A 27,577-nucleotide genomic window follows, 5' to 3' on the forward strand; every position below is an offset into this window, starting at 1 on the left:
TAGGTCTCCCCAGCGGTCTCTTCCCTTCAGGTTTCCCAACCAGTACCCGGTGCACACCTCTTGTCCCATCCATGCGCGCTACATGTCCCGCCCATCTCACTCTTCTCGACTTAATCACCCTCACAATACTGGGGGAGCAGTACAGATTTTTAAGCTCGTCATTGTGCAGTTTTCTCCACGCCCCATCGTCTTCCCTCTTAGGCCCAAATATCCTCCTCAACACCCGATTCTCAAACACCTGCAATCTGTGTTCCTCCCTCTGAGTGAGAGACCATGTTTCGCACCCATACAAAACAACAGGCAAGATTATTGTTTTGTATACTTTAATTTTCAGGTTCTTAGAAATCAGACGGGAAGACAAAATATTTTGGACTGAGAAGTAGCAAGCATTTCCGGAATTTAGTCTCCTCCTAACTTCCTCACAAGTATCATTTTGATTTGTTATTGTTGTTCCCAAATATTTGAACTTTGTAACCCTTTCAAAGGATTTATTAGCCACCCTAAGATAATTTTGCCCGCCTGTCTTCTGATGACGAGATACTAACATGTACTTAGTTTTTTCTGAATTTACTTCCAGCCCCACTTGTCTACCAGCCTCTAGTAAAACTTCTGCGTTCCTCTTTATTGTATTTATATCGTCCCCCAATAAATTAACATCATCAGCATATGCCAATAGCTGATGTGTCCCATTCAATTGCAAACCCTCCTGCCTACCTTGGACCTTCCTGATGGCGTATTCTAGCGCAAAGTTAAAGAGCAAGGGAGACAAAGCATCTCCTTGTTTTAGACCGTTCTTGATGAGGAATGTCTCAGATACATATTTACCTACTCGAATTTTGCTACAGGTTTCATTTAAGCACATTTTTATTAGACCCACTAGCTTCTTTGGTATACCAAATTCAATAAGAATATTATATAGCACTTCTCTCTTCACAGAGTCATAGGCTTTTTTGAAATCTATAAATAACTGATGTACGGTCCCACCGAACTCCCATTTTTTCTCTAGTATCTGACGGATGCAAAAGATCTGATCAATCGTTGATCTGTTTCGTCTGAACCCACACTGATGATCCCCAATAATTTCATTCGCATATGGGGTTAATCTTGCCAAAAGAATGTTGGATAGAATTTTGTATGAGGTTGATAGCAGCGATATTCCTCGGTAATTACCACACTCAGTCTTGTCCCCCTTCTTATGAATAGGAATAATTATGGATTCCTTCCACTGTTGTGGCATCTCTTCCTTATCCCAAATTAACTGAATAAGCTTATGGATCCTCATATGCAACCCTTTGCCACCTGCTTTAATTAATTCGGCCGGAATCTTGTCAATTCCTGGAGATTTATAACTTTTCAACTTCCCAATGGCTAGTTCCACTTCATCTAAGCTAGGTTCTGGCACCAACAGTTCAGCTGTATGCATTTTAATCTGTCTAATATCACCAGTATCATGAACATTTAAGAGCTCGCTAAAGAAATTTTTCCACCTATTCACAATTTTTATTGGATCTGCAAGCAAATTGCCACTATCATCCTTTACCAAATTGGTCTGGGGTTGATATCCTTTCTTAAAGTTATTAATGCCTCTGTACAGGTCTCTGATGTTTTTTTCCTTATTATTTGTCTCAAGTTCAGCAATTTTGCCCTTCAGGTATTCCCTTTTCTTAGTCCTAAAGGTTCTACTAGCCTCACGTCTCACGTTACATAGATTATCCGCATTTGTTTTGTTTGGGTTCTGCAACCATTGAAATTTTGTTTGCTTCCTTCGATCTATTAATTTTGAACATTCTTCATCAAACCACGGTTTATTTTGCTTTCTCCTGTAGTATCCTAGTTTCTCTTTTGCTGAAATGTTGATGCAGTTTCTGACATTTTCCCACTCCCTGTTGATGTCCACACTTTCATTATCCTCATTTGCCTCTAAAATTTGAAACCTATTCGAAATTTCAACTTGATATTGTTCCTTTGCCTCTCCCTCACTTAATTTTTTCAAATCAAATCTTTCTGTGTCAAAATTTTGTTTAGTTCGTCTACTTACTGAAAGCCGCTCCCTCACTTTTGCTACCACCAGATAATGATCAGTGTCGCAATCTGCTCCTCTGAATGATCTCACATCAATTACATTTGTCTGCCTTCTCTTATCTACTAAAACATGATCTATTTGATTGTGTGTTCTGCCATCTGGAGAAGTCCAAGTGTATTTATGAACATCACGGTGTGGAAATTTTGTACTTTTTACAATTAAATCTTTTGACGTAGCGAAGGTTACTGCTCTAAGACCGTTATCATTACTAAGTGCATGGAGACTCTCGCTGCCTATTGTGGGTTTGAAGATATCCTCCCTCCCAATTTTTGCATTGAAATCTCCTAGCAGAATTTTCATGTGATACTTGCCAAATGTATCAAATACTGATTCCAATTCTTCATAAAAGCTATCCTTGATATCATCGCTTTTGTCTTCAGTTGGGGCATGAACATTAAGGACAATGATGTCGCACCAACGTCCTTCCAAAATTACGTAAGACAACCTGTCACTAACAAATTCTACTCTCTTAACTGCTGCCCTAATTCTGCTATGAACAAAAAAACCCGTCCCTAGCTGATGATTGTCATTCCCCTTTCCATAGAAAAATGTAAAATTGTCCACTGGGATCATGCCCTCCCCCTCCCATCGCACTTCCTGCACTGCCACTAAGTCTAACTTATAATTCCCTAATTCCCTACACACTGATTTCAGTGCCCCAGCCCTATAGAGGCTCCTAATGTTCCAAGTACCAAATCTCATGTCCTTTTTCAATTGCCGTGGTCGTGCCAAAGAGTCCGTCCTGATCCGAGGCTTGGTTGATTTTTTCGTAACACATATTTTTTTAAAGGTGAAAGGTTGTTAGCCCTACACCCAACCCCCAACCTGGAGGACCAGGGTATCACTCTTAGTCTAGCGCATCTCCTTAGACCTGTCCGGCTTGGGTGACCCTACCATGAGCCGAAGCTCAGGCCGGCATAGCCCTAAGGGTCATTTGAGCACGCAAGCCTCCTCACCCGGCAGATTGCCTTCGACAAGGTGGTGATACCTTCGAGAAGGAAAGAACAACAATATTGTGAAAAATTTATAGCAGGCTCGTTTCACGTGACATAACCAAATTGCTTTTGATTACGTACACACTGAAACCCTTGTCTGATCCTGGAAACTAAATCCGTTCAAGTCGCTTAGAATTGGAAATGTTAGAACGCATCAATGCCGTAACAGGGTAGGCTTACATTTACTGTCATGGCTTTAAGAGATCACATAATAAATGTGTGAGTCAGCATTTCGCTGTTACAATTTATTTTAAAGGTATTAAAATAAGCACCTTAAAGCATCTGGGAGCCTCAAGAACTGTTTCAGGTCTAAAATAGTATTATGCTGACACTTGGACTTTTAGCAGTGAAATATTTTAAACCCTTTCCTTCTCAAATTTTTATGTCTGCACGCGTATTAAAGTGAAGAACAGTTTCTAGGCGTGTTCAAAACCAAAAATTGCAAAAATTTCCACTACCGGTTCGCCATATAAGTTTTTCTATCTGTTCATACACAGACCTTCACGAAATTTGTATTGGCGAGTTTTAAAGTCGACACATATAAATTTTGGTTGAAATCACACGTGTGCTTTAGTGTGCGGAAGGTACTAGGAAGGAAATTTCCGCCCGGAGAATTGTTACGTAGTGCATATATTTCCTAGCTTGTTTAGATGAGCAATTTTCAGAAATGAGCAGAACGAACGTCTCTGACGTCGACATATTTAAATTTTAAGAATTAGTTTCAGAACACTGAGGTTACTATTTTATATTTTTTAGCGTATTCTTTTGTGTCGGCTTTTAATACTGTACTGACATGTGAGAAATGAAAACTTCCGTCTACGCTTCAAATAATATTACACTAATATGTCTATTACGATAGACAAAAAAATCTCCTCCACGTGACTGACACACGATGGGAAAAGACACGCCAAAATGCACTCCCCTCTTCCTTTCGACAACAAATGATTTGTATGTATCTATGAAAGTGGAGGCTTATGGTTTAAATATGGCTTCGTTTATGTGGCCGTCAGACACTGATTCACCGTGTTCTATCAAGCTCAGATTTCTGAGATGCTTGAAACGACGAATGGACTTTGTCGGAAAACTGGCGATATTGCTGTTTTCGGTTTAACCCTGGCAATAAATATACGTTTATCACAACTCTGTCGATATGTTGGCAGGAAAGCAATACATCATACTTGATGTTTAATAACAGTAGCTGCTCACTAGAGATTAGTTCTGCTGTACGATTCTGAAACAGAGTTCATAACGGAAATATTATGGCCACGAGAGGCCAAAGAACTTGCCCTCGGCCCGTATGGATCTCATTTTACGTTCTCTGTAGCACGTTAACTGTTAAACATTAAACGCTGAGACTTACAAATAATACATGTTTCCATTCTCAGTTGAGAAAACTATATATCAAATGATTGTTAATGCTTATTGCTAATTATAAGTTTATTTTCTTGTGGCACATTCTACTATCCCGTTCAGAATCCTTTGACTTCGTGTCTTCTATCTATTAAAGCGAAGATCAAATCTTATGAGACTCGAGTTCTCAAAGTGGTTAAGATGTCGATGTTGTTTGTTTGTTTTTTGTGTTTGTTTTTGAGTTGTAATATCGTGTGGACTTGTAGTTAGACACCAATGTTTCGGAGAAATATTTCTTTCGTTTATTTGTAACTTCTTTAAAATCACTGTTAGAATCTCAGACAATGGAGGCGTAACAGTGAACGATAGGTTGATTAGTAAGCAAGAAATTGGAAAGCATGTGGAAGGAAGCGGTCGTGGTCTAGTTTAAGCCACTGTCCTGGATAGAATGAGGAAAACCTCATAATAGACACTCTCCTAGCCGCCTTGGAACTCCTCAAAGCGAAGCAAAGTTATGTGGCTGAGAAATTTTTTTGTGTCTATCTTGTTCTTGCTACACGTTGGTTTATAATTGTAAGTCCTGAAGATGGAAGTAGTGTGTTCCTCCGAAACGATCATATCGACTTACAAGTCCGCATGGCGTTGCAACACAGATCAACGGCGTTACAACCCAAAAGATCAATATCTTGCAAGATCAATCTTCACGACAGCAAGAATACTAAATCACATAAAATGCAGCGCAGTTTAAAATCTGTAATGAGTGTTGAATATATGGATGGGCAACAGAAACGAGCGGGAATCGGCTGTTTCCGGATGAAACAATGCAGCTCTCTGTAAAGACATTTGCATATTCCATTCGATTTGTTCTCGTTCGTTTTAAAATTGTGCAAAATACACGAAGGCTAGAGAGAAAATTCCACATGCTACGTGCTGTAACAAAATTCAAGCTATCGCTGGTTTTACTATGAAAATTTTATTTTCTTGTCAGGTTTGTTATAAAAGCAAAGACACTTTATTTTATCAAGAACAACATTTAATGAAGTCATGGTCATACCATTCCATTAAAATATAAAATACTGTCATAGAGTTTTTAAAGAGGGATTGCTGGTCCGATTCTTGAACCTTACTTTTATCAGTTTACCTCAAATATCAATAAAAATTTTCATTCCTTTGTATGTTCTTTTCTTTCCATTCCGTTATTCGAATATATTGCTTGGAAACATAACACTGTGTAAAACAGACCTAAAATATAATACGATATTTAAATTAACCTTCGACAAGTGTCTTCATATTTAAGGAAGAAATCAGTTTTGTGTAATGTATGTTTAGGGAGGACTGATATAATTAATGCATACTTAATTCCTATTGATGCCACAATTTTTATCATTTTTGAAGAGAGGTAGTATTTTCTACCGAAACGTCGGTATCTACCTAGAATACCACAAGGAAAAAAATTACTTTAATTATTTCCCCATTTTTACATCTGACTGCCACACATAAGAACCCCTTGGAATATCCCTTTAAATTTTAGGATCTACGTCTTCGAAACCAGGCCATGTATCAAGATCGACTTCTCTGCAAAGGCAAGGGTTGTCACGTTAAAATTTAGTGCAATTTAAATAAATCTCGTACTTTGCTGACATCTCTGTCAGGAGTGCAGAACACAAATTGCCTCTGGAAGAAAAACGCTTGAGAATGAGATCGTAATAGTAACAGATGTGGGGGGACTGGAGTTCCTAGCTCGAAGAAGCACTTAGCAAGTAGATTGAGAGAGATTATTTAGGCTGCAAAGAACAAGGGAATGGAAAACATGCAGCGGATTGTGTGAGCATATGTAGGCTTCCTTCTGCACATACAATCTACATGGCGTTTCAAAAAGTGCGATAACAATACATTTTAAGATCCTGAATTTGCAGAAACTCCCTTATATAGAAATAATTTGTTTTATTGTTTGTTTAACGACGCTGTTGGTAGCTCATACTATACAGAACCGAATAGGAGGGTAATTAATGAATAATTAATTAGAAAATATGTGGAAGCAAGTAGCGGTCATACCCTTATTTAAGATACTATCTGTTAAGTTACCCGAAGTCACTGAGTAAAACCATGAAACACCTGTCAGGACAATTCAGAAGTAAAGATGTCGATGTCTTCCCACAAAACGCATGGGTTTCAAAATTATATGAAACAAAAATAAATATAAAATGTATTCTCTAATGTTAGTCGGATACTGAACTGACAATTACGTCTAATTTATTGTGATAATCCGGTTCGACTTAGCACAGACATACGTAATTTACATTTCCCTTAATTATTTGGCAAGTTATTTTGGAGCACACAAACGAACTTCTGAAATTTAATTCCCTTCTCTTTTTTTATATAATTTTTTGTGGTACATCCTGTAGGCAAACTTGAAGCGTTTTCCACCTCTGAGAGCAGAGCTTTCAAGCGCGAAGCGAACCACTATATTCTCTTCCACGCAACAGTCATGTGATTTAATTAAATCTTACTTAACAAATGTAAGATATCGTCTTCTGGAACCAGCAGTCATGCAGATACATTGCGCGGAACGATTACAAATGCTCAGGGAAAAGGTGGAAATTGTATTTTATTCTTTGTAGTTCCATCCAAAATTCTCTCTGCCTCGTCTCTTTATACCAGAGTCACGAAATGTGATAGTCAATTACTCATACAGGCAAACCCTCCTTCCACCCCTCCTCAAGATTTAATTTGTGGCAAGAAGACGACGCTTCACCGACGCCTTTTTAGCTGCCATAGGTCTTCATTCCGTCCACCCTATGGCCCTGCTCCCAGGGGATCACCACTTGATAAAACAGAATGGGGAAAAGAATATAACGAACGCTCTTAATTAGTTAATTAAAGTAAACTAATGTAAATTTAGTTCGCTTAAAAGCTTAGTTCGTATAAGGCTTATTACTTTAAAACCTATCTTCGAGGATTCAATGGGCGCTTTGCTTAAGGCAAGCGACGATAGGTTAAAGGCAGTGGCGTACTGATACGACCCGCAACACGACAATCGCACGTGTCATCGATTAAGGGGAACCAAATCATAGCCTAGCCGTGTTTTATTCATTACCATATCAGGAGCGTTAAGGAGACTTTAAATGGCTTAAATGATTACCACTAACAATATGATAAATTAAATTATTTTAATTTTCTTAGTAGAAATAATTGCCAGTGTCGATAATAATGGTAGTGGTATATGGTTGACGGAATTTGCATATCTCTGTTTCTGTCTTCTATACTGTAGTGATTGAACCCATGGTCAAAATAATTGATTATCTCAACTTATCCAAGCAATTTGTTTAATTCTATATACATGTAACATTTAAACGTATAAATTGATTACGCTACTTAATAAAATTAAAGTCGACCGGATCCAAAATTATGTACGTGTGAAATTATCTCGTGATTTTTTTTTTAAATTCATGGGTGACCAATCCCGTCGTAACTGTTAAGGGATCAGAAATTAAACTAATCTTCCAAAAAAATTTAAAGTTTTCATTGCATCTAAATGTGGTTCAAAATACCAGGTACAAGATGATTGTAAAATGACGCTCCGGTTTTAATTGCATACAATTGCCTGACTACATAGCAAGCGTCACTGTATGTGGTGCCTCTAAGTTTAGTAATCTTAGAAGATTTACAATCGCATGAAAACATTTTGAACTAAACGTTCACCATCAGTGTCCAAGAACATCTGCAGCCGTTTCTCCAAAAAGTGAGAGTCAATTTCTGAGAAACATTTCTTCAACAGGATGAGACTCAGCCACACTGCCAAAACAATGTTGGATGTTCTCAATGAGAATTTTGTCGACCGAGTCATCGCCCTGATGATGGAAGCAGCAAGTACCTCCGAAACGTAGGTAAACTTCTTTAAGGCCACATGGCACAAGAAACGAGAGGACGGCTATTTTTATGTGATTTTTTATAGAAGTGTTTCTTTTCTTCGGAAGTTAGACTACAGAATTGTTATAAATATATTAAGTAAACTTAACCAGATTTTTGTAACATGTACTTGAAAACAGACAGGTGAGAAAGTGGACTGCTTTAAATATTGTCATTTCTTGTAGTGGATATTGTAAAGAATTTCAAACGAAACGAGACACAGTGATAAACACGCAGGGGTAAAATTGCCATCAACAAGCGAGCAGCGGAACTAATTTTAAGTGCAGTGCAGAGCGACGCGTGGGAGAAACCGGAGTGTCCATTTTCCGTCTTTGATGTTGCAGTCTTTTAAAATGAAACTTCTCCCACTTGCTAATTCCATGAAGTGGAGTACTCGCTTGAAATTCCATCACACAGGTTGGCACTTCTCCCCTGCGTGACAAAGGCACCTTGAATTGCTTTCCAGCTACGTATAATGTTTGGATACGTTCAGTTATATGACTCAGACACCTTCCCACTTAATTCCATTTGCTGAAGCTTATAAAATATTATCTTGTTTACAAAATCCTTTCGTCTCTATGGTTTTATCAGTTTGTCGTTTCTTGTCTAGATCACAGGGGAATTAATAGGGGTTTATGCAGTAAATACATTTATTACCACCGCTGTTTTAACTGCATAAACGTTCTATGTCCACTACACAAAAACCAGTTAATGAAAAAAGTATTAAATATGAGAGTTGTTGCATCCTTTCGCTTTCTACTTCAAAAAATAAGTCTGACGGGACATTACAAATTCACGCCCTCTGCGCAGTTATGTCTCGAGTCGTCGCTAGTATTTGCTTTCAGCAGTACGTAAGCATCCTATTCCTGTGTTGCACTGTTTTTTGTCGTCCCAGTACATTTCCCTGTAGCGTACTTCATGTTGTGAACGTTCATTTGAGTTTATTTAAATTAATTATTTGTAGGAATGGCCCTGCGCTTAAGGTTCTACCAGTTTTTATCACATTAAAGTCTCTCAAGGCACATGTTGTGTGACATGGCTTCCTCATTAGGGGATACAAAAAGCAAGAGAGTGAGGTTTCTTCAGAACACGCGATCCTGGAAACAGTACATAAATACGCATTGTGTTCACCCGGGCCATATATGTTCATGGCCTTGGCCAACTAACCCATTAAGAAAGAAACCCGATGTCTAATTAGGGTTTGAGGTTTTCACGGCTATGAGTCCGACGGCGGTAAGGATCTCTGAAACGTCTGTAAACTTCTACCAGAGTACAGGGCTCAACAACCCAGAAGACACCCGTCTTCAAACCTGGTGTCTTTTCTGTTGGTTTTGAATCTGAGTGGGCAGGTGGGTGGTCATCAGAGCCGATCTGGAAGTTGTGACGAACAGAAAATTCTTCCCGTGTCAGTGATCAGATTTCGACCTTCCAGTCCACAGCCTAGTCCATAACAGTGACCGAACCCCCGACTTGTGTCTGTATATTTTTACATCTTTGTGTATAACTTTTCTTCTTGTCTGTCGTTCTGTATCTGATCTGTTACTAGGAGACCATTTTATTATCTGGGGTGTTCTGCTCCTCGTGTTCGTAAATGGTTACAGAGATAAAAGGCTGTTTTTATGCGACAGCGGAGGTTGTGGAAGGGCGTACTGACGTGTCAGAGTAAAATCTAAAGAAATTAGGTGGTAACTGACCAGTGTTTAATTTTTCAGTTCTTGGTAGCCCTGCACATAGTTGATGTAATTTAATTACACAAAATCCAATCCTATGCGATCAGAATGAATAGGAATGTTAATGAATTTATTTCTGTTCAAATCGTGTAATTATTACAGTGATAACACGGTAAAATAACCAATCATCGCTTTCAAATAAACGAATGTGGCTAATCTTCCCGTTCGTAGCACACTTCGACTTCTGTCTCGTTTCGCTTTGATCTTGAATGACGTTTATTGCTGGAACTGATTTACAAGAGGACATTTTGCTGAGCTCCTAGCACCTTGCTGAAGCTGTACCTGTGTTAGACGTGAATACTATAGTTACTAAGTTCGAAACTCGACCGCATTACCGAGTTCTACTTTCCGGGGTTTTCGGTGCTTTATCGTAATTTCATTCATCCCTCGAAGCTAATACCTAAAACTAACTTGAAACATCGATATTATTATTCTGAACTGAGGCACCGTGTAGAATTTTAGGTACTTCAGCATTGAAGATGAAAAAAAAATTCTCCGAAACGTTGGTTTATACGACGTCAAAACCTACATTTTCGTTGTGAGAACCGCAAATCGTATATATACAACTGAAAACGTCATTTTTTGTGTGTACGCCTATGTGTGTAGGTACGCTTGAAAAGGATGAACCAGTTTATCCCAAACTTGGCATGCTTATGCTCTGAAATCAGAAAATTTAAAAAGGTCGAAACCACGAAAAGGTGTCCTGGGTTTGAGTCCCGGTAATGATTGTTTCTGTAGTTCAAAAACTGAGCATGATAGAGATAAGGCGCTAACACCCAAGTCCTTTGTTTATGAGTGGAAATTAAAGGTACAAAGGCCAGAAGCCAGAAAACTGTCCTGGAAATTTCAGGACATTCGACATCTATCGTCCCAATGCTGACGCCGAATTCGCAATAAGAAGACTGGTATCGGAATTCTAAAGGACGCTATTCCAGAACCTGACACCTATCGCCCCGAGGCCGACATAAAATTTTAATTAATCTTGTTTCCCTACGGTATTCAATGGTACATGTCTAATGATCATCCCTACGATAAGCTTTCGGACAAGGAAGATTCATAATAAAAATAAGCATTCGTCGAATTTTCCTGCATTAACACTGCAGACAATTTTAACCACAAACGACATTAAACAGACTGAAATCGCCCCTTTATAATTCTCATCACCATTCCACTGTAGATGCTTTATAAGCTCTGCAATACAAATGACACCGTTAAATAACCTATTGACCGGTGCGCTCAGCAGAGTCCATATATAACGCGTGTAGACCCTGACTGCATTTAGCAAATGTTACAAGCAACACGCAAAGATTAACGATTTGAAACTGAATAACAGAGAAAATATTATTCCAACCACTGGGCTAGAACAGCTCTTAAATATAAGTTTGTTATAAATGTGAATAATATCATATTGACTGTACTCGTATTTCAAACAGCGTTGAAAATAATTCATAGAAAGAAAAACCAATTCACTGTCCTTAAGAAGTTAATGTTCATTCATCTGGTGAAGAAATTACCCTGTTGTATAGAATCGAAATGTTCGTTACCGAGTACATAAACGGTTTCTATCTTAATCAAAATTAATTCCTCCTTCACCACCACAATTTGTATTTAAGTTAAAACTTCATACTATCATCTCAACTGCGATTGTGGGGTTCAGAACTTCCAATACTACAATTTTATCACGGAACAGTTTTTTATGTATCGACATATCAAAATCGTGAATCATTTATGTTAATTTCGTTACGTAAAACAGAATTCAGCCTCTATTAAATCTGTGTTCTCTTAATCTACTCGTTACACTAATCTGAATTTGGCATTCAAATGAAACTAGGCCGTTCTTCATTTAAACTCAGCTACATGACTTTATCTCAAAGCTCCCTGTGAAATTAGATGATGCAACTCTACACTTTACTGGTTCAATATTGCATCGGACAACCGAAATGGAAAAGCGAAATTTGGAGAGATACGTACACTCGCATGTCAGAGACCAGGTTTCTAGATTGCTCAGTCGCCCGTGACAATAGTCTGAAGTTTGAGACGAACATGTCCCAATTAAAAGGGCATACGGAATCATGAACAGATTTACAAGACTTCTCATGTATTTGTAACCGTTTGGTGCGGAACATGGACGATGCGTCAACCGTTGAAACGGGGTGGCCATCTGAGGGGTAAGTGGACATAATCAGCAAAGCAGGTAGCTCAAGAGGATGGTTATACATCGTTGGAGGGTCATTCTAACCCCCATCCCCAACACCCACTCTTAAACTACACAGTGAAGGGGTGGGTTACGTAGATTAACCCCTGCTAACTTCACTCATGCGAATCAATGCCACATCTCTCTCTCTCCCTCTCTCTCGCGTGTAACGAATGTACAGAGTAAACCTCCACCTCTGCTTCAACCCCCCCCCCTAAGTTAGATCACGTGACCCCGGGGGGATTTGCGTGATGCTGGCTGACTTCCTACAGCAGATGCACGTACTGCCGCCTGACCATCATGATGATGCAGCCCGTAGAGCGCCGCGTCACAAGTAGAAAGATTTGTAGCCGCGGTTTCAGACTTCCTAATATACACATTCTGGCATAGGAGAGATACCAACTCTGGCATATGGTGCATAGGTAATCGCTAGAAATATAACGCTGAGACCCATGGTTCGTATTCTTCACCAGACATTATTATGACAATAACATCATGGATGAGAAGATAGACGGGACATGTAGCACGCATGCAAGAGATAGCTATGTACGCAACATTGTAATCAGACATCCTAAAGGTACGAATCCACTTGATGGAATTAGACGTAAACAAAATGATAATAAGTTACTACAGTGTATTCTTGGTGTTTTGTTAGACAATAAACTGTATTTTCACTGTCATGTAAATTGTGTTCATTCCCAGGCACTAAGGACCTTAGGGCTTATTCGTTTTATTACTTATAATTTTTCCTCTCTAGACAGCCTTGTTGTTTTATATAATGCTTTAATTAGGTCAAAGCTTGACTATGCCTCGGTCGTTTGGAATAATCTTACACAGACAGATTCTAATAAATTAGAAAATATTCAAAGAAAATTTGCCAGTTTATGCAATTACCGATTTTTCCAGTTTAATATCCCCGGAAAATATGAACTGATCCTATCTACTTTAAATTTTAGAACACTTTATTCCAGATGACGACATCTCGATGCGTTATTTCTTATTAATGTATTTAAGGGCAAAATAAATTGCCATTCCATTATGGACGCTGTTGGTTTACGTGTGCCGGCGAGGCAAATAAGAGAATTTTCTACTTTTAGTGTGAGCAGGGCACTAAGGCATAGTCCTTCAGCCAGGTGCGTCATCGCTGCAAATGACGTATGTAAATCTTTGGACGTATTTAGCATAAACATTGTCTCCCTTGAGCGAACGTTCTCAACAAGGGAAATGATCTAGCTTCGTTATCTGTCTTTTTATATTTTTTAAAGTTTTACAATTATATTAGTGTTCCCTAGGTGGATTATTTGTTTTTATTTATATTTCTTCATTTTTTGCTCTGTGTTAATATTGTTTCTATTTTGGGTTTGCCTGTACTTGGCAGTTATATTTAATACTGTACATGTATAAGTTTAGTTAATCCGTTTGTGTAATATTATCCATTATTATTTCACTATTATTGTATATATTATCAGTGTTTGCCTGTTATTGGCTTCTTGCTGTTGGCAAACACGTAAATAAATTAATTGAATTGAATTGAATTGAATTAAAGAAATAGAAACAGGGTGGGAAGGTGCCGATTGGATTCATCTGGCACAGGATAGGGACCACTGGTGACTTCTCGTAGACACAGTAGAAAAGAACTCTAAGAGTCCCATAGACGGCGGGGAAACTGTTGAACATCTTAGCTACTATATCGTCTTAAGACGAACTCCATTATATCGAGTTATTTTACACACAAAGTAGACCAAAATAAGTTACAATGTTTGTCAAATATTTGATTTCTTTCTGCGGATTCCTCTGTAGGGTGTCGTGTTGCGATAAGCTGATATTGGGAGGATTTTTACTAGGATTCTTCAGCCGAGACGGGTGATAACCAAATATTGCAGTATGCAAATGAGATAAAATTACAATCCATGAGGATATTACCGTTCCCACATAGCTATTGTGTCTGTTGCAGCGGATTGGGAAGCGAGGTCCGACTGATCGCGTATTCAGTCTAAAAATCGTTCGCCTATGCAAAGAATAAAAGAAAAATTGAGGACAAAATAAATATTGCAGATGAAATTACTGCTTTGATTGAAAATTCTCTCTGAAATATGAACATGTCTTCCTTGTGGATCTCATACGAAATGAGCTAACGAGTAGATACGTCCTTCGTTTATTTATTCTGAGTTAGAAATATTTCCACGAGAGGTAGTTCAGCTTCGATACATTGGCTTCGTTCTCAGACTGAAATTACGTATGTAATTGCGACTAGGAAATTAGTTGGACGACATTTGTGGGAATCATAACCTGGAAGGTCTTTCAGGATCTAGAAGAACACGGGGAATATTGTTAAAATGAATCTTAAAGAATTAGGATATGTAAATGTGGATTGAGTCGGCACAGTACAAAGAAACGTCGAGGCGGGATATTTTTTGGCTAGCTGAGCGACTATCAGGTTTTCCCATAGGACTGTGTTCCAACGGAGGAAAGTGGGGTGTCAGAACAACGGTGTGCTTTGCTTGGGTTCGATAACTTTCCATGTGCATTTCCATCTCCGCCTCTCACAACGCTGATAATAGATCCTAACTCTGGCTGTCACAGAGATGTGTCGGTGTTGTTCAACATCGGCTACCTCATGTTCTTTTCGCGATATTGTTTGCTATTTAAGATGAATTAAATCATAACTGCATTTCGCATCTTTGAGTATTTACTCCCACTAACGTCTCATTCCGTGCTGAATAAAATATGCAGCTGATATATGAGAAAATATTTGCCCTTCATGGATCCGTAATACTCACTGGCGTGTTTACAAGAGCTTGCCATTGGACGCTGTACGAAGACACTTCAATTCAGTCTGAACTATGCGATCGAAAGGTTTCAAGACTATCCCAACAATGTCGCACAAGTCGTTGATGGTACGACGTCGATCTTCGTGAATGGCCTGCCGAATCTTCGTAACATTTTCGGGCGTTGTGCTCGAAGATGGTCGTCCAGAACGCTCGTCATCATCGACAGAGGTTCGGCCATTTTTAAAACGTGAATGTAACACAAAAGTTTGTGCACGACCCATTGCGGACTCCCCAAATGCTTGCTTTAGCATTTCATAGGTTTCCGTAGCCGTTTTGGCGAGTCTTTGGCAAAATTTGATGCACACGCCATTCCGAAATCGCAGGAGGGTCGGTGTAATGCACTACCAAAACGCCCGTAACTAAGAAACAAATGCTAATTCGATGATGCCGGCTGGCACACTGATTCACTATGAATGTAGGCCGCACCCCCTAGCGGCAGAAGCTCGTACTACATCCGGTTCGCCCTCTATTGACACAGTCTTGAAACTTTCCGATCGCACCTCGTATTTAAGACTGCTTTTATAATATTATTTTACTCTGTACGCTTATGTCTATGTCTTTAGTGGTTTCTTCCCTTTAGAATGTTCGTAGAAAACGTTAAATTAATTTTATTTATTTGTAATTTGTATTCAGTATATCTGTATTGTTACAGTATTATATTGTCTTCTTATTTATTATCTTCCTTATCAAGAAAGCGTTCCAATAAGATGTTTGGCCATTATCAGGACATTATCTACACCCATAACCTGATAGGCGTTTCAAGCCGTGATCACAAAGAATAAAAATAACAAAATACCATCATCGATGCAGCTTAAGTCATGGTTTTAATGCCATATACGCATTAGTTTTTGCCCCTTATTGCTATATCTTTCTTCTTTTTGAATTCTTACTTTCGGTCCTCAGGCTGATACTGCGTAACTATTTCCGTGCGCTCTCTTACAAAGATATCGGCTTACAGTTCCTCATACTTTGTTCCTCCATTAACAAATGAAAATCTATCATGTGATCATCAGCCCAATTGCATTCAAGTTATTCAGCATGTCGATTAGATTTCACTTTACGTCTAATTAAACATTTGAAATTACTCTCACGTCATGTGGATATAAAACCTTTTTACACGGATTATAAAATACATGTTCCCTCACTAATTCATTTCATTTCACGAAAATACTATTAATAAAAAATAAAACCACTATAAAATAATATTTATTACTAAATATTCCCTTTCATTGATAGAAATTAACATTTTAATCATATTTATTTATTTCAACGCTTTTATCTTCCGTTACTCATTTTAGACTACATTTTCTCTCTTGTTCTTCCTATTTTATTTACAAAAATATTTTTTGTACGTGAATTTCTTATTCAATTCTGTTTATTTCTTTAAAAATCTTTGAAGTTTAGCGACCTGAAAACATGACGCAGATAGTATGTTCACAGGATGTTCTTAAATGTACTCGCCATTAAACAGTATGTGTGCGCATACATATTCAACCACAGGCCAAGGATCACATGTCATGCAAGGCGTTGGTTAAACTTAGCGATAGACCTTATATAGATATTAATGTTACGGATTACAAGCTTGGCTTTGAGAAGTTGAAATTCCCAGTTCGTAACTTACAGCTTCGGACAAACTATGAGACGGTAGGTACAGGGCAATCCTATTTCTTTTCTCGTTTTCCCTTTCCGTTATTCTGAAACTTGTTTCAAAAGGAAGTACTTTGTGCTATGTTTTCCACCGCCTAGTGGAATGATCCTTAGGCAGAAGTCTGTTTTAGCTGCCGAGCTAGCCCTGGTTCTAAGGGTGACAGTAGACAAGTGGGTTAGAGTTTTAAATTGAACAATTCCTTCTTTCAGATGTAACGGTGGGGGGGGGGGGGTGTTAGAAAGGATCAAGGAGAAATGTGGGAAAAAGTAAACTTTTGTAAAACGGACCAGTAGAGTTACGTCTTACGTTAAATCCCTTCAACCTGAGTTCATATTAAAAGAATCAAACTTTTAAAGAATTATTGGCAATGAAATTCGACATATCGACCGCTCGCAAGCCTCAGCTCCCAGGATTATGGGGAATTAGAAAAATTTTCTGCTTTCGAAGTTTAATTTTTTGTACGGCAAATTGAACTTAATGCTTCTATTCTTCAATGACAGTTACATAATATGCACGAATAATGTGTAAGTTCCTGAAAATCAATGTAAATTAAATGATTTTCTGAGTATCTGTATGCATAAAGAGCTCTAATTATTGCAAAATACGCCGGAAAATCAGAAGAGAACACTGACAACAAGATTGGCGGACGCAGGATAACATTAAGAAAGACATTTTTTTAAAAAGCGGGATCTGAAAGTGCGGGCTAGATTCAGCTGGCACATAGCAGAGTTCAATGGCCGGTTACTGTCAATAAATCGGTAATGAATCTTCAATTTTCATAAAGTGGGATGAATTTCTTGACTAGCTGAGCTACTATCAGCTTATGAAATCTACTCTGCTCCAGATAGTTATTTACTTTAACAATAATGAGGTTGGTGTCATAATAACGACCATTTCACTATAATCACTGTGTTTGCGATATCCGAATTTACATATTAATTTTATTACATAATAACCCATTATCCTGACGAGGTGCAGACAGAGTTACAGTAAACGTGAAACACAAGCCTGCAGCTAAAGCATTGCATATTATTAATCATTAGCATCGTTTAAAGTTTTAAAATATAGAAGGAAGCACCATTTCATGACGTCATGTAGGGAATTTCAATCTTCCTGTAGTATCTGTCAAAGGACAAGGAATAATACACAATGAAATCTACTCTACGTGTCTTTAAATCATATTAGACTGAAAGCAGCTAAATACATCTTAATTCTATTCTTATTACCTGACGATTTGTCTAGTATCATTAATGATGCCAAGTGCCTCTTCTAAATGTAATTGTCTTAAAGTAATTCACACGACGAATTTTCCTTTGTTGAGTTTCAATATGTTAGCTCCAGAATGCATAGGACGTACTTAATCAATGTCATTAGGTACTCCATAAAAATTAAGTCTCTAAGGACAGCCGCATTCACCACCACATCAGACAAGGATTCCTAGGACTTTTAAAATAATTCCAGAAAGTGATTGGTAGCTACATCCATTAACTCCGTATTTTCGAGCTCCAAGTGTCCCTGAACTCGGCTGTCAGCTTCGCGACTTAACGCACAAGATGAATAGACCAGAAGATTATTGGCGATAAAAGCTTAGTTTTGATTGATTATACCTTCACAGATATTTCGGCCCCAATCATGATGGCAGAACATGATATTTAACACGCAGACCTTCACACTAACTATGATATTAATATAATAAAAGTAGCAGTCACAGAATGCACAAGAAGACAATAGCCCATCAGATCTATAAATAATTAACACTAAAACGCATCAGGCATACCTAAAAGAGTACTAATCACCACAAAAGTCTTGAAAAAGAACGTTTACAAACGATCAATGATAAGATACGTTATGAGCCAGACGGCGAAAGCCACCGTTCTAAGAGGGATATTTGTCCCAAGTAAGAACAGCAAACAACAAAAATATCTCTCACGGAAGAAGTGAAGTAAATTAGACCTTAAAGTCAAGTAGATTTAGTTACAGGACTTGTCTTTCACTGCAATCGTCCGAAAGAATCACATAATATTCTGCATCTACAGCAGGCAAAGCACATATAAAATGAACTTAAAAAGTCAGTTACAGATAACAGACATCCTATTTATATTCAGGAAATGTTTGAATGAAGATATTTCATTATAATTAATATGTTTACCTTTTACATATGAGCCGGGATAGCTCAGTCAGTATAGTGACTAGCTACGGGCTGGACGACCGGGGTTCGATCCCCGACGGGGGCAGAGGATTTTTCCTCTAGCCTCTGCGTCCAGACCGGCTCTGGGGCCCACCCAGCCTCCTCTACAATGGGTACTGGGGTCCTTTCCCGGGGGTAAAGCCGGCCGGGGCGTGATGCTGACCACTCACCCCCATCTAGTGCCGAGGTCAAGGAAGAGAGGAGCTATATCTCCACTCCCCCCAAGCGCCTACATGGCGTGTAGTGGGACAAACTTTACTTTTACATAGATTCGATCCAACACATTTAATAGACTACACAATTACTGTACACTAACCAAAGCATCCGTCCTTCACACATTTATTAAATAAACTGGTAATTTTTATTTTGCATTTTTAATAAACGCTTACGTAAAGTTTATAATTACTTATATTTTATATTAATAATGGTCTTGAAACATTAATACGATACAAGAAATAAGCATTGGTGTATTAAACAAATACTGTACGTATGTAGGATATTATTCAATTCAGATTTCAGGATGGAAAGAATATGACATCGAATGTTCTTCCTTATTGTTTACCACCATGGCATCATAGCAGAGAATCGCTTTATGCATTCAACCATAAATGGTTTCGTAGCGATTAAACAACGGTTTGCCTGGATCACTTTATGCATTATATCGTATTTTGTCAGACAGGCAGAAAGACAGGACGGAAAGAATGTGAAATATATGGATCGCGTTATGTGTGTGAGTGTGAATGAATGAGCGTTTAAGTACAATCTGCATGTGCCGATGTCCCTAATAGCTGAACATACGAGTAAATGAATGGATGACTGAGGACGCAGGTTGGTGCATGGATTGATATTTGGATCTGTGTAACCCGAGTATACGTCATTTTCGTTTCCACTATCTTATTATTCATTTCTTCTGAATGTGAAACAAGACAAAGAATGAGTGGAAATTTTGTAACTGATTTTCCTTCCACACGTCCTCCCATTAAGAAAAAAATTCCAAATCTTGACACCTTGTGATGGTTCAAAATATCGTGGCGAGTGTGAGAGAGACAAGCAGGAAACCCTAAACAGAAAGAATATCTGTGCGTGTCGGTGTGTCTAGCGGCTATTGTCCGTTGAACCTTTTCTGTTTCCATCGTCTGATGGTCGTATACATTATTCTCCGTCATCACTTTGCTTTCTTTCATATTTTCGTCACTGAGATAATCCCTGATCACAGGTAAGAATACAGCATACTTCTACCGAGTTCATTGACTCCGTTTAACGACGCTGTTTCGACGTAAATTAACGTCGATGTTTTGTATTTTGGATCCATTAAACTACGCTTTCGTGAATCACGAAATTAAATAAACACAAACCCATATGAACAGTCGTTTCAGAAATATAGTAAATGTAGGGATATCACGTGTTTTATGAATTTATATTTACACATATGCACTTCATATATATATATATATATATATATATATGGCAGAGAGAGAGAGAGAAAGAGAACGAAGTAGAAGGTGATATCCAGTACCAAAGAAGGCACTAAGGCGAAGAACATCTGTAGTAGAGCTGAAGAAACAGTATGTAAGAAGAAGGGAGGGTAATAGGTGACTGAGTATAATCCTGCATAGCAGATAATTATGTACGTGTGTACATATACCTATGACCCTTTGAGTCCCTCAGTAAGACACGCCATTGAATTTTCGAAATTATCTCTGACGAAATTAATACCAAAGTGATGAATGAATAACAAAGAGATATGCAATTTGTATTATTTTATGTTGACTTTGTGATGCATGGAGATTGCAATCAGTAATGATAACAGATCCTTTAAAACTGTAGCTAACGACGTATAAAATCTTAAATCCCCTACTTTAAACCACCTCCTTAGTTCGCAGTCTAAGATTAAAGATGCAAAGAAAATCTGCTGCAGTTTTTCACATTCTTTCCACAGATTTCAATTTTATTTATTTAGTGTTCTGTCTGACGACAGGTCCATATGAACAGGATCCTTACATCCTTTTCTCGGACTGGGACCTGTTCATATACGTTCTTGGCAGATGATTCAGAAGTGGTTTGCCATTGCCTTCTTCTGTGTGTGAATGGAGTAATTGTTAGGATGCCACGGAGAAACCGGGGAAGCCCCCGGAGGAAAACTCCGTGTTGCCTAGACCACGGCCTTGCCCAACACAAGTTATAAATTCGGGCACCGCCAGGAATCGAACCCGAGGCCCCAGGATGCTAAGAAAATGCTTCTTAACTTGAAATAACTGTTAACAAAATTTAATCCCAAGTTAAATATACAGGAAGAGTGCTTGAGAAAATACACGCTCGGCTCTCAAAGTCTTGCTACAAGAATAAGAACAAAAGGGAAGGATGATGAAGTGGGAGAAATGAACCAATAAGAAAATGGGAAGGAAAGCAGACCGTGCCCAAACACGTTTAAGATGAATCGACCTTCCACATTCCGTGACAGTAATGTTGTCAGTTTCCTCTGAGAAATGGCTATGTTGTTTGTTCAGTGATTTGGTAGAAGACAGACAAGAATCACAATATTGAATCGAAACACACGCGGTACCTCTCCGTTGTTCAATGCAGAACTTCGTTAATAGCATAATTTATGAAAAGTTATTTTTGCGTCATTTGTCACAATCTGACGCCTGCGCGTTCACCCTCGCTCTGGCATGTTCCAAAAATTGATTAGGTCTACTTCGCCTTTGGAACTGACTGTCCTCGAACACAGGACACTCAGACAGTGACGAAAATGAGCTCCCCAAAGAGATGTTACAATGTATATCTTCAAGTAGCGTCAAGTATCTACTGACTAATTTCATTAAAATTATTGAGTAACCTGTGGACCTGTTTATAACAGTAAATTACCCACAATTCTAAGATTTGGAGTAATGTTTCAATAAATTATCCTCATTTATGACTTTTCCCGGCCCGCGAGTCAAGCAAAAGAGATATGGAAAGGGTTACTAATCGCGTCGGATACACAAATAGTAAGTTTTAAAAAAGCAAGTATACATCCCGTTTGTGAAATATGGACACTTTTTGCCAACAGCTTTAAGTGGGAAGTATTTTTGAGATGCTTTGTAACGCTCGTAATGCGATGGAAGATCCCTAACTTTCCCACTAAGCCACCGAGGCCATCAGATATTTCACTGACGTCATCACCGTCATCCAACTGAAACTGGAGATTGCGTTTGTGCAGTGAGGTGACATCTGAACAGGGAGCTCAGAACTAAGGATGGTATTTGTTTGTATCAAGTTATTGGCTAAATCTTGCGTGTTTTCAAGGGCATAGAAACATTTTCATTCACGCGAAATTTCCGTAACACTGTGCAACATTTCCTAATTTTACGATATTTTCATATGGAAAAATAATTCATAAAGAGAAAAAAAAACATAAGAGTGTGAAACTGTAGAGATAAAAATATGAACAAAATTTATATGGCAATGCCGACAGACTTCCAGTCGGGACGGAAATACAAACATGACGGAATAATCAATTACATCATCACAAGGATTACCACAAGCGGAAGTGTTCAAGTTCTCTACGAAAAAGTAACTTTTGCACCAATTTGCAAGTTGGATACTTTATACATATTAAAACAGGTAACAATATTTACTCTCGTAGTTAAAGCAGTTTGGTGTTTAGACATGCGGATAACGAAGGGCACCCCCCCCCCCAAGTATCCCACCAAGCTATCGTAGGTAATTATCAGTTCATCAGTTAAATTTTAACCCGTGTTCTGACCCCGCCCTCGAGTGGCCAAACAGCTACTCCATACGATAAAGTAATTCCAAAGTCCCTCCTGTAACTACATAGTCAGAACTGGTACAGAACAGGTGGATGGAGGTTACTCTATGTTTGTTTGAACCCGACTGCCAGCCGTTGCTATGACTACATGACGTAAGCAACAAGAGTGTGCTCTACATTAGTATTTGTGTTCCACTGGCTGTCACAAGATTAGAGGCTCTAACCCCAATGGTGATAAATTGACATAAATTTTCTTCCATTTTATTACTATTAAAATGTTTATAGCTGTTTGGTACGTCATGCATACCATTGTATATATCGCCGCCATGAAAAGCAAAGGAAATACTCCTCGGTTCCAATGCATTGCAAACTTTCACCTTCTACTTAATTGAAAAAAATAGATGGTCTTATGATGCCTCGTTCTGAGAATCTAGGAGCATTATCAATGAGTTCTGGGTATACAATAAGAAGACTTCCAATCCTGCCAACCTCGAGTTGTTTGTATCTTATTTACGTAATGTGAACTTATAACCCAATAATTCAATTCATTCATATCGTTAATTACCCAACAGGTCTTGTGCTAATAGGATCTTTTTGGTTTTTGTTCGGTTTTTTATAGCACATCTACAAAGAAAAATTAGTACGGTAGCTTTATTATTATTACTAGAAAAGAAGACTTATTACAAAAAAAATTTAAAGCGCGTTGAATGTGCATTATTTTATACGTTTACGCCAGACTGTGATTACGTTTTAAGGTAAAACTGCATTGTAGCATTTTGTAGACTAATTTTTCCGACGTTATGGGCTCAAGGTTCGCCTAGAGCGCCAGATTTACTTATTTAAGTCTTCAATCAGAAATCCTAATTACATTTACTATAATTGTAATGCTGTGGCTTCGACGAAGTAACGGAACAGCCATGACACTTTACGCTCTGTTCCCCTGAACGTCCCTGAAAAGTCCACCGTAAACGTTAAATACGATATTGATTTACCATCTCCCCTCCCACAACATTCAGTTCACTTCCTAGTACTGCCGACAGAGGCATTGCGGTAGGATCTAACCGCAATCAAACATCTGGTTGTTTGTGCTAACGAAGAAAATTTCGTAAAGGCGGGTAATAGTGACCGCATTACGTGTGTGTGGGAGCTTATATTAAGGATACTGGCGGTAAGTGTCGTTTGACTTCATTTGACAGGATTTGTTAATATCTGAAAAAGTGTGGGATGTCCGACCGGAAACCGGACAAGGAGTTCTCGGCTGGTTTCCTGGTCTGCGTTGGTATTAGAGTAGTGGTAAAACAGACGTGCTGGTCCACAAATAAGTGTCCACCAAGTTTATAACAATTTCTTCGATGTCGTATAATCGTGTTTTTTTTAGTGTTAGCTTGTAATGACATATTAGATCAGAACATCTAAATACATACTATTACATTATAACCAATATATTATAAATCAACAGAAAGGTGAAGAATCAATGTTCCTGAAGACTGCAGACACAAGGTAAATCGTATTTATGTATATCTGACGTCAAAAATATTGGTCGACAGGGAGTGCTAGCGCTTCGGAATTGGACTGTAATCACATTGTTGTGTTATATATATCTAAATTACCCTGAAATGGAAACGGTATGACCATCCGAAACGCTGGTATATACCAACGAGACAACACGGCATCACAGCCCGGAAAAAAATTCATAATACGACCGACGAAAATCAACCTCGACATTGCTTACATATTTAATTCGCCGTGTTCATTAATAAAGTCTTATAAATTTGGAGAATAACAGTTACCTAATTTTTCCCACCTCAACCCTGTAACATTACAGTTTACATGACTCAAGGCACAAGAACACAACATGTAAAAAGACGCGTACTTACCGACGCCCTCAGCGTGATCACACGGTGCGTTGAAATGGTTGACGAAATGTCCATATGTGTTGTCACCTGAATAGTTGTTCACAAAGATCAATAAACCTTCCAAAGTTCGACAAATTACTTCACAAACACAGTTTAATACAATGTATTATCTTGTCCGGTATGCCATGGGATATACGAAATGTCCCAAAAAGATGTATACACAGTAGCAACTTTGGTGGCCGCTTGTCGGTCAGTTGCTTATCGCTGTCAACTGCGATAAGAAGATAAAGGTCACTTTCACTTTGAATACCTAAAGAGATTCGTTAATTCACTGAGTGAAATGCTGACATATGTAATGGTTAAGTTATTAAAAGTCTATGTTTCATTCACTGAATGTTTGTACACAACGTTTTGAGACATCTTGTATTTGTATGTCGCAGTACACTGGATAGTACTGATGAATATCTAGTATGATGGCGTACGTAATAGAATGAATGTCGGCTTAAAAGTAAATACTACATTATTTTATTTAATAAGAAGTAGTGTTGGAAGGATGGTCCAGTAGTATTCGTAATATTTATCCACAGAAATAACTGAATTTCGTATCCGAGAGACACGAAGGGATCCTGCAGTGTCAGGCTTTCAACATATACACTTACACGTTACCACACCACAATTCACTACCCGACACGCTGAAAGTAGCACTCTTGGGTTATGTTCGAACTTAACAAGTTAACACTGACAATGAAACTATACTAATACAGCCATATGCTGTTATATCACTGTTTGAATTGCTCAACCATAGCCCGTTACCCAAAACAATATGCCCTACACATTATCGTACAAATAATCTTGTAATCTGAAGACACAAAAAAAAACGAGACGCTTGGCTATGTAGTAATCCGCGCCTTTGGTGGGTGACAGAATGCTGCTGTTTCGCAGGTGCGTTCAAAATTCATGACAACATGGAACGTAACCACGATGTAACCAGGACAGGGTGTTTTAAATTATTATTACTGATTTTGATTCTTCAGATAATGTAAACAGAACTAGAGCCAAATGCAAGTCTGTCAGTCAACCATTTCAATTAAAATAAAGAACCATATAAACAAGAAATAAACCTAGTGCTAATTTCATTTTTCGCTGGAAGGTCTGTTGAGGGAAGTTGTCTGGTATTAAAAGCGTGTTTTTTTATTGTAAAAATAAGAGCCATGTCGTACACCTATAGAAGTTATGCAACTCAAAAACTGAATTTTTGCAGGGGAGAATTAAGTTTTTGTAATATGTATATAAATACACGAAACTGATATATAGCGGAAGGAATAAAATGTATGCGTACACGTAGACTCTAAACTCTGTTCCATTTTATATATATTTGTGGTTTAAGGACTGTGTCACTAGCTCAAGTTACATTACACCAAATAATACATTGTTTAATGAGTAATGAATTGGGAAAGATGTGGTAGAAAGCGGCCATGGCCTGATTAAAGGTAATGTCCCGACATTTGTCTGGAGGGACTGACAACACCACAGAACACCTGAGTCAGGATGGCCGGTCTCCGGGTCGAGACTTAAATGTGGGACCTCAGGAAAACGAAGTAGTTGATATTTTGCGTGCAGTACGCTTAGGTAGGATGAGAAATGTGCGCAAAATTTTGATTGTGAAACCTGAACGGAAGATAATACTTGGAATACCTGGGCTTAAATTGGAAGTTAATTTTAAAATGGGTCTTACGGGAATGGTATGGAAAGAAGTGGATTTTAATCATGAGACTTAAGAGTAGCGGGAGCTTTTGAGACCGGGTTTTGTAAAAGACGGGGAATTTTTGAGCGACTGTCAATTTCTCTCAAGTGGGACTGTGCTATATGGAACTAAATAATAATTAGTGAACATTACCAGAGCTTGAATGGGTCAGAACTTAAGTCAGCACAAATTGTATGAGTTTTTGATAACCAACTCTGCTACCTTTTTCATAGTCATCCGTTGTTTTTTGTGGCTGGGTGAGACTGTCTCTCTGTGGAACTGGGCCTCTAACGGCCCATAACTGAATTCTCTTACCCGGTGTCCTACGTGAGCGATTAAATGCGAGCGGTGCGAGTTGCGTGGGTGAAGCGGTAATATCAAACTGGCTGTTTGTGTGGCGCTGTCCTAGGTTACAGCGAAGCGTTCGGCGGCCAAAGTTCAAGATCAAATATTTTCATATTTTCGCGCAGGTCGCTGCGCTGGCTAGTAAGGCGCATGCGCAAGGAAGCTCTGACTGTGCAGTACAGAGAAGGGGCATGCGCAGGAAGGCCGTGTGTTTCTCTCACGTAGGACACAACAAGCGATTCCCTCATGTCATATGACACCCCATGCTGCTTATGCAGCTCGCACAGCTCGCCTTACTGTAATAAAAACGGGTGGGAACAGCATCGTTGCAAAATAAAGAGAGGGTCACACTTCAGTACGAGTTAGCAGCTAATCATTCTACATCCGGCAGTGTAGGATCCGGTTGATAATGTCTTGAACCAAATACACTTTGCTAACGTAGCTGTGCCATGTGGATCAGGCGTGTCGAACTCAGCCTCTCGAAAAAAAAAGAACCGATTGTTCCCGGGGCCATCACAAGGGCGGGGAAAATAATGACCGCATACTTTTACTAGTTTCCTGTTTTCCTACAATCACACACGAATGCCAATTTCTATTAAAAAGTTTTCTGTTATATTTAATCGTAATATAGAACAACAATAACAAATAGAAATGAGGTCATGGTGAAATTAAGAGTAGAATACATTCGGGAAACGCTTGGTTTTATTCAATTCAAAAAAATTTATCATCTAGTTTGATATCCAAAACAGTAAAGAACAGGGCATATAAGAAAAACAGTTTTGCCTGTTGTATTGTATGGTTGTGAAACATGGTCTCTTACCTTGAAAGAAGAACGTAGATTGCAAGTGGTTGAAAACAAGGTGATCTCGAAGACGTGGGTCTAGGAGGCATGAAGTACGTGGGGAATTTAGAATATTGTGTAACCTAGCATAGTGAGGATAGTGAAATCTAGGAAT

The 27,577-nt window shown here is 38.5% G+C and overlaps 1 protein-coding gene and 1 long non-coding RNA gene across 7 annotated transcripts in view; one reads left to right on the forward strand and one right to left on the reverse strand.

The window, feature by feature from the left end:
* Nucleotides 1-25,438, reverse strand: part of LOC147874034 (uncharacterized) — a 335,478-nt gene extending 310,040 nt beyond the window's left edge. The window contains exon 1 of the long non-coding RNA XR_015534676.1: nt 24,554-25,438. This is a non-coding gene — a long non-coding RNA (uncharacterized LOC147874034). The remainder of the gene's footprint in view (nt 1-24,553) is intronic.
* The window catches only part of LOC110836522 (synaptotagmin 1), a 104,491-nt gene that overhangs the window by 43,785 nt on the left and 33,129 nt on the right, over nt 1-27,577 (forward strand). For 2 of the 6 annotated variants that reach the window (XM_022077778.2, XM_022077779.2), the window contains exon 1: nt 23,975-24,176. The exons of 1 other annotated variant lie outside the window; for it this stretch is intronic. In XM_022077778.2, coding sequence (XP_021933470.1) covers nt 24,151-24,176 — 26 coding nt within the window. In that variant the 5' untranslated portion in view covers nt 23,975-24,150. Of the gene's footprint in view, nt 1-23,691; nt 23,845-23,974; nt 24,177-27,577 lie in introns of those variants that run through there. 3 more of the 6 variants (XM_022077781.2, XM_022077777.2, XM_022077782.2) reach the window with 3 other exon arrangements.

This window comes from Zootermopsis nevadensis, unplaced genomic scaffold (genome assembly GCF_977971745.1).
Source record: "Zootermopsis nevadensis isolate Lab colony 2312 unplaced genomic scaffold, Znev_1.0 Znev_ptg000011l, whole genome shotgun sequence".
Taxonomy (NCBI): Eukaryota; Metazoa; Arthropoda; class Insecta; order Blattodea; family Termopsidae; genus Zootermopsis; species Zootermopsis nevadensis.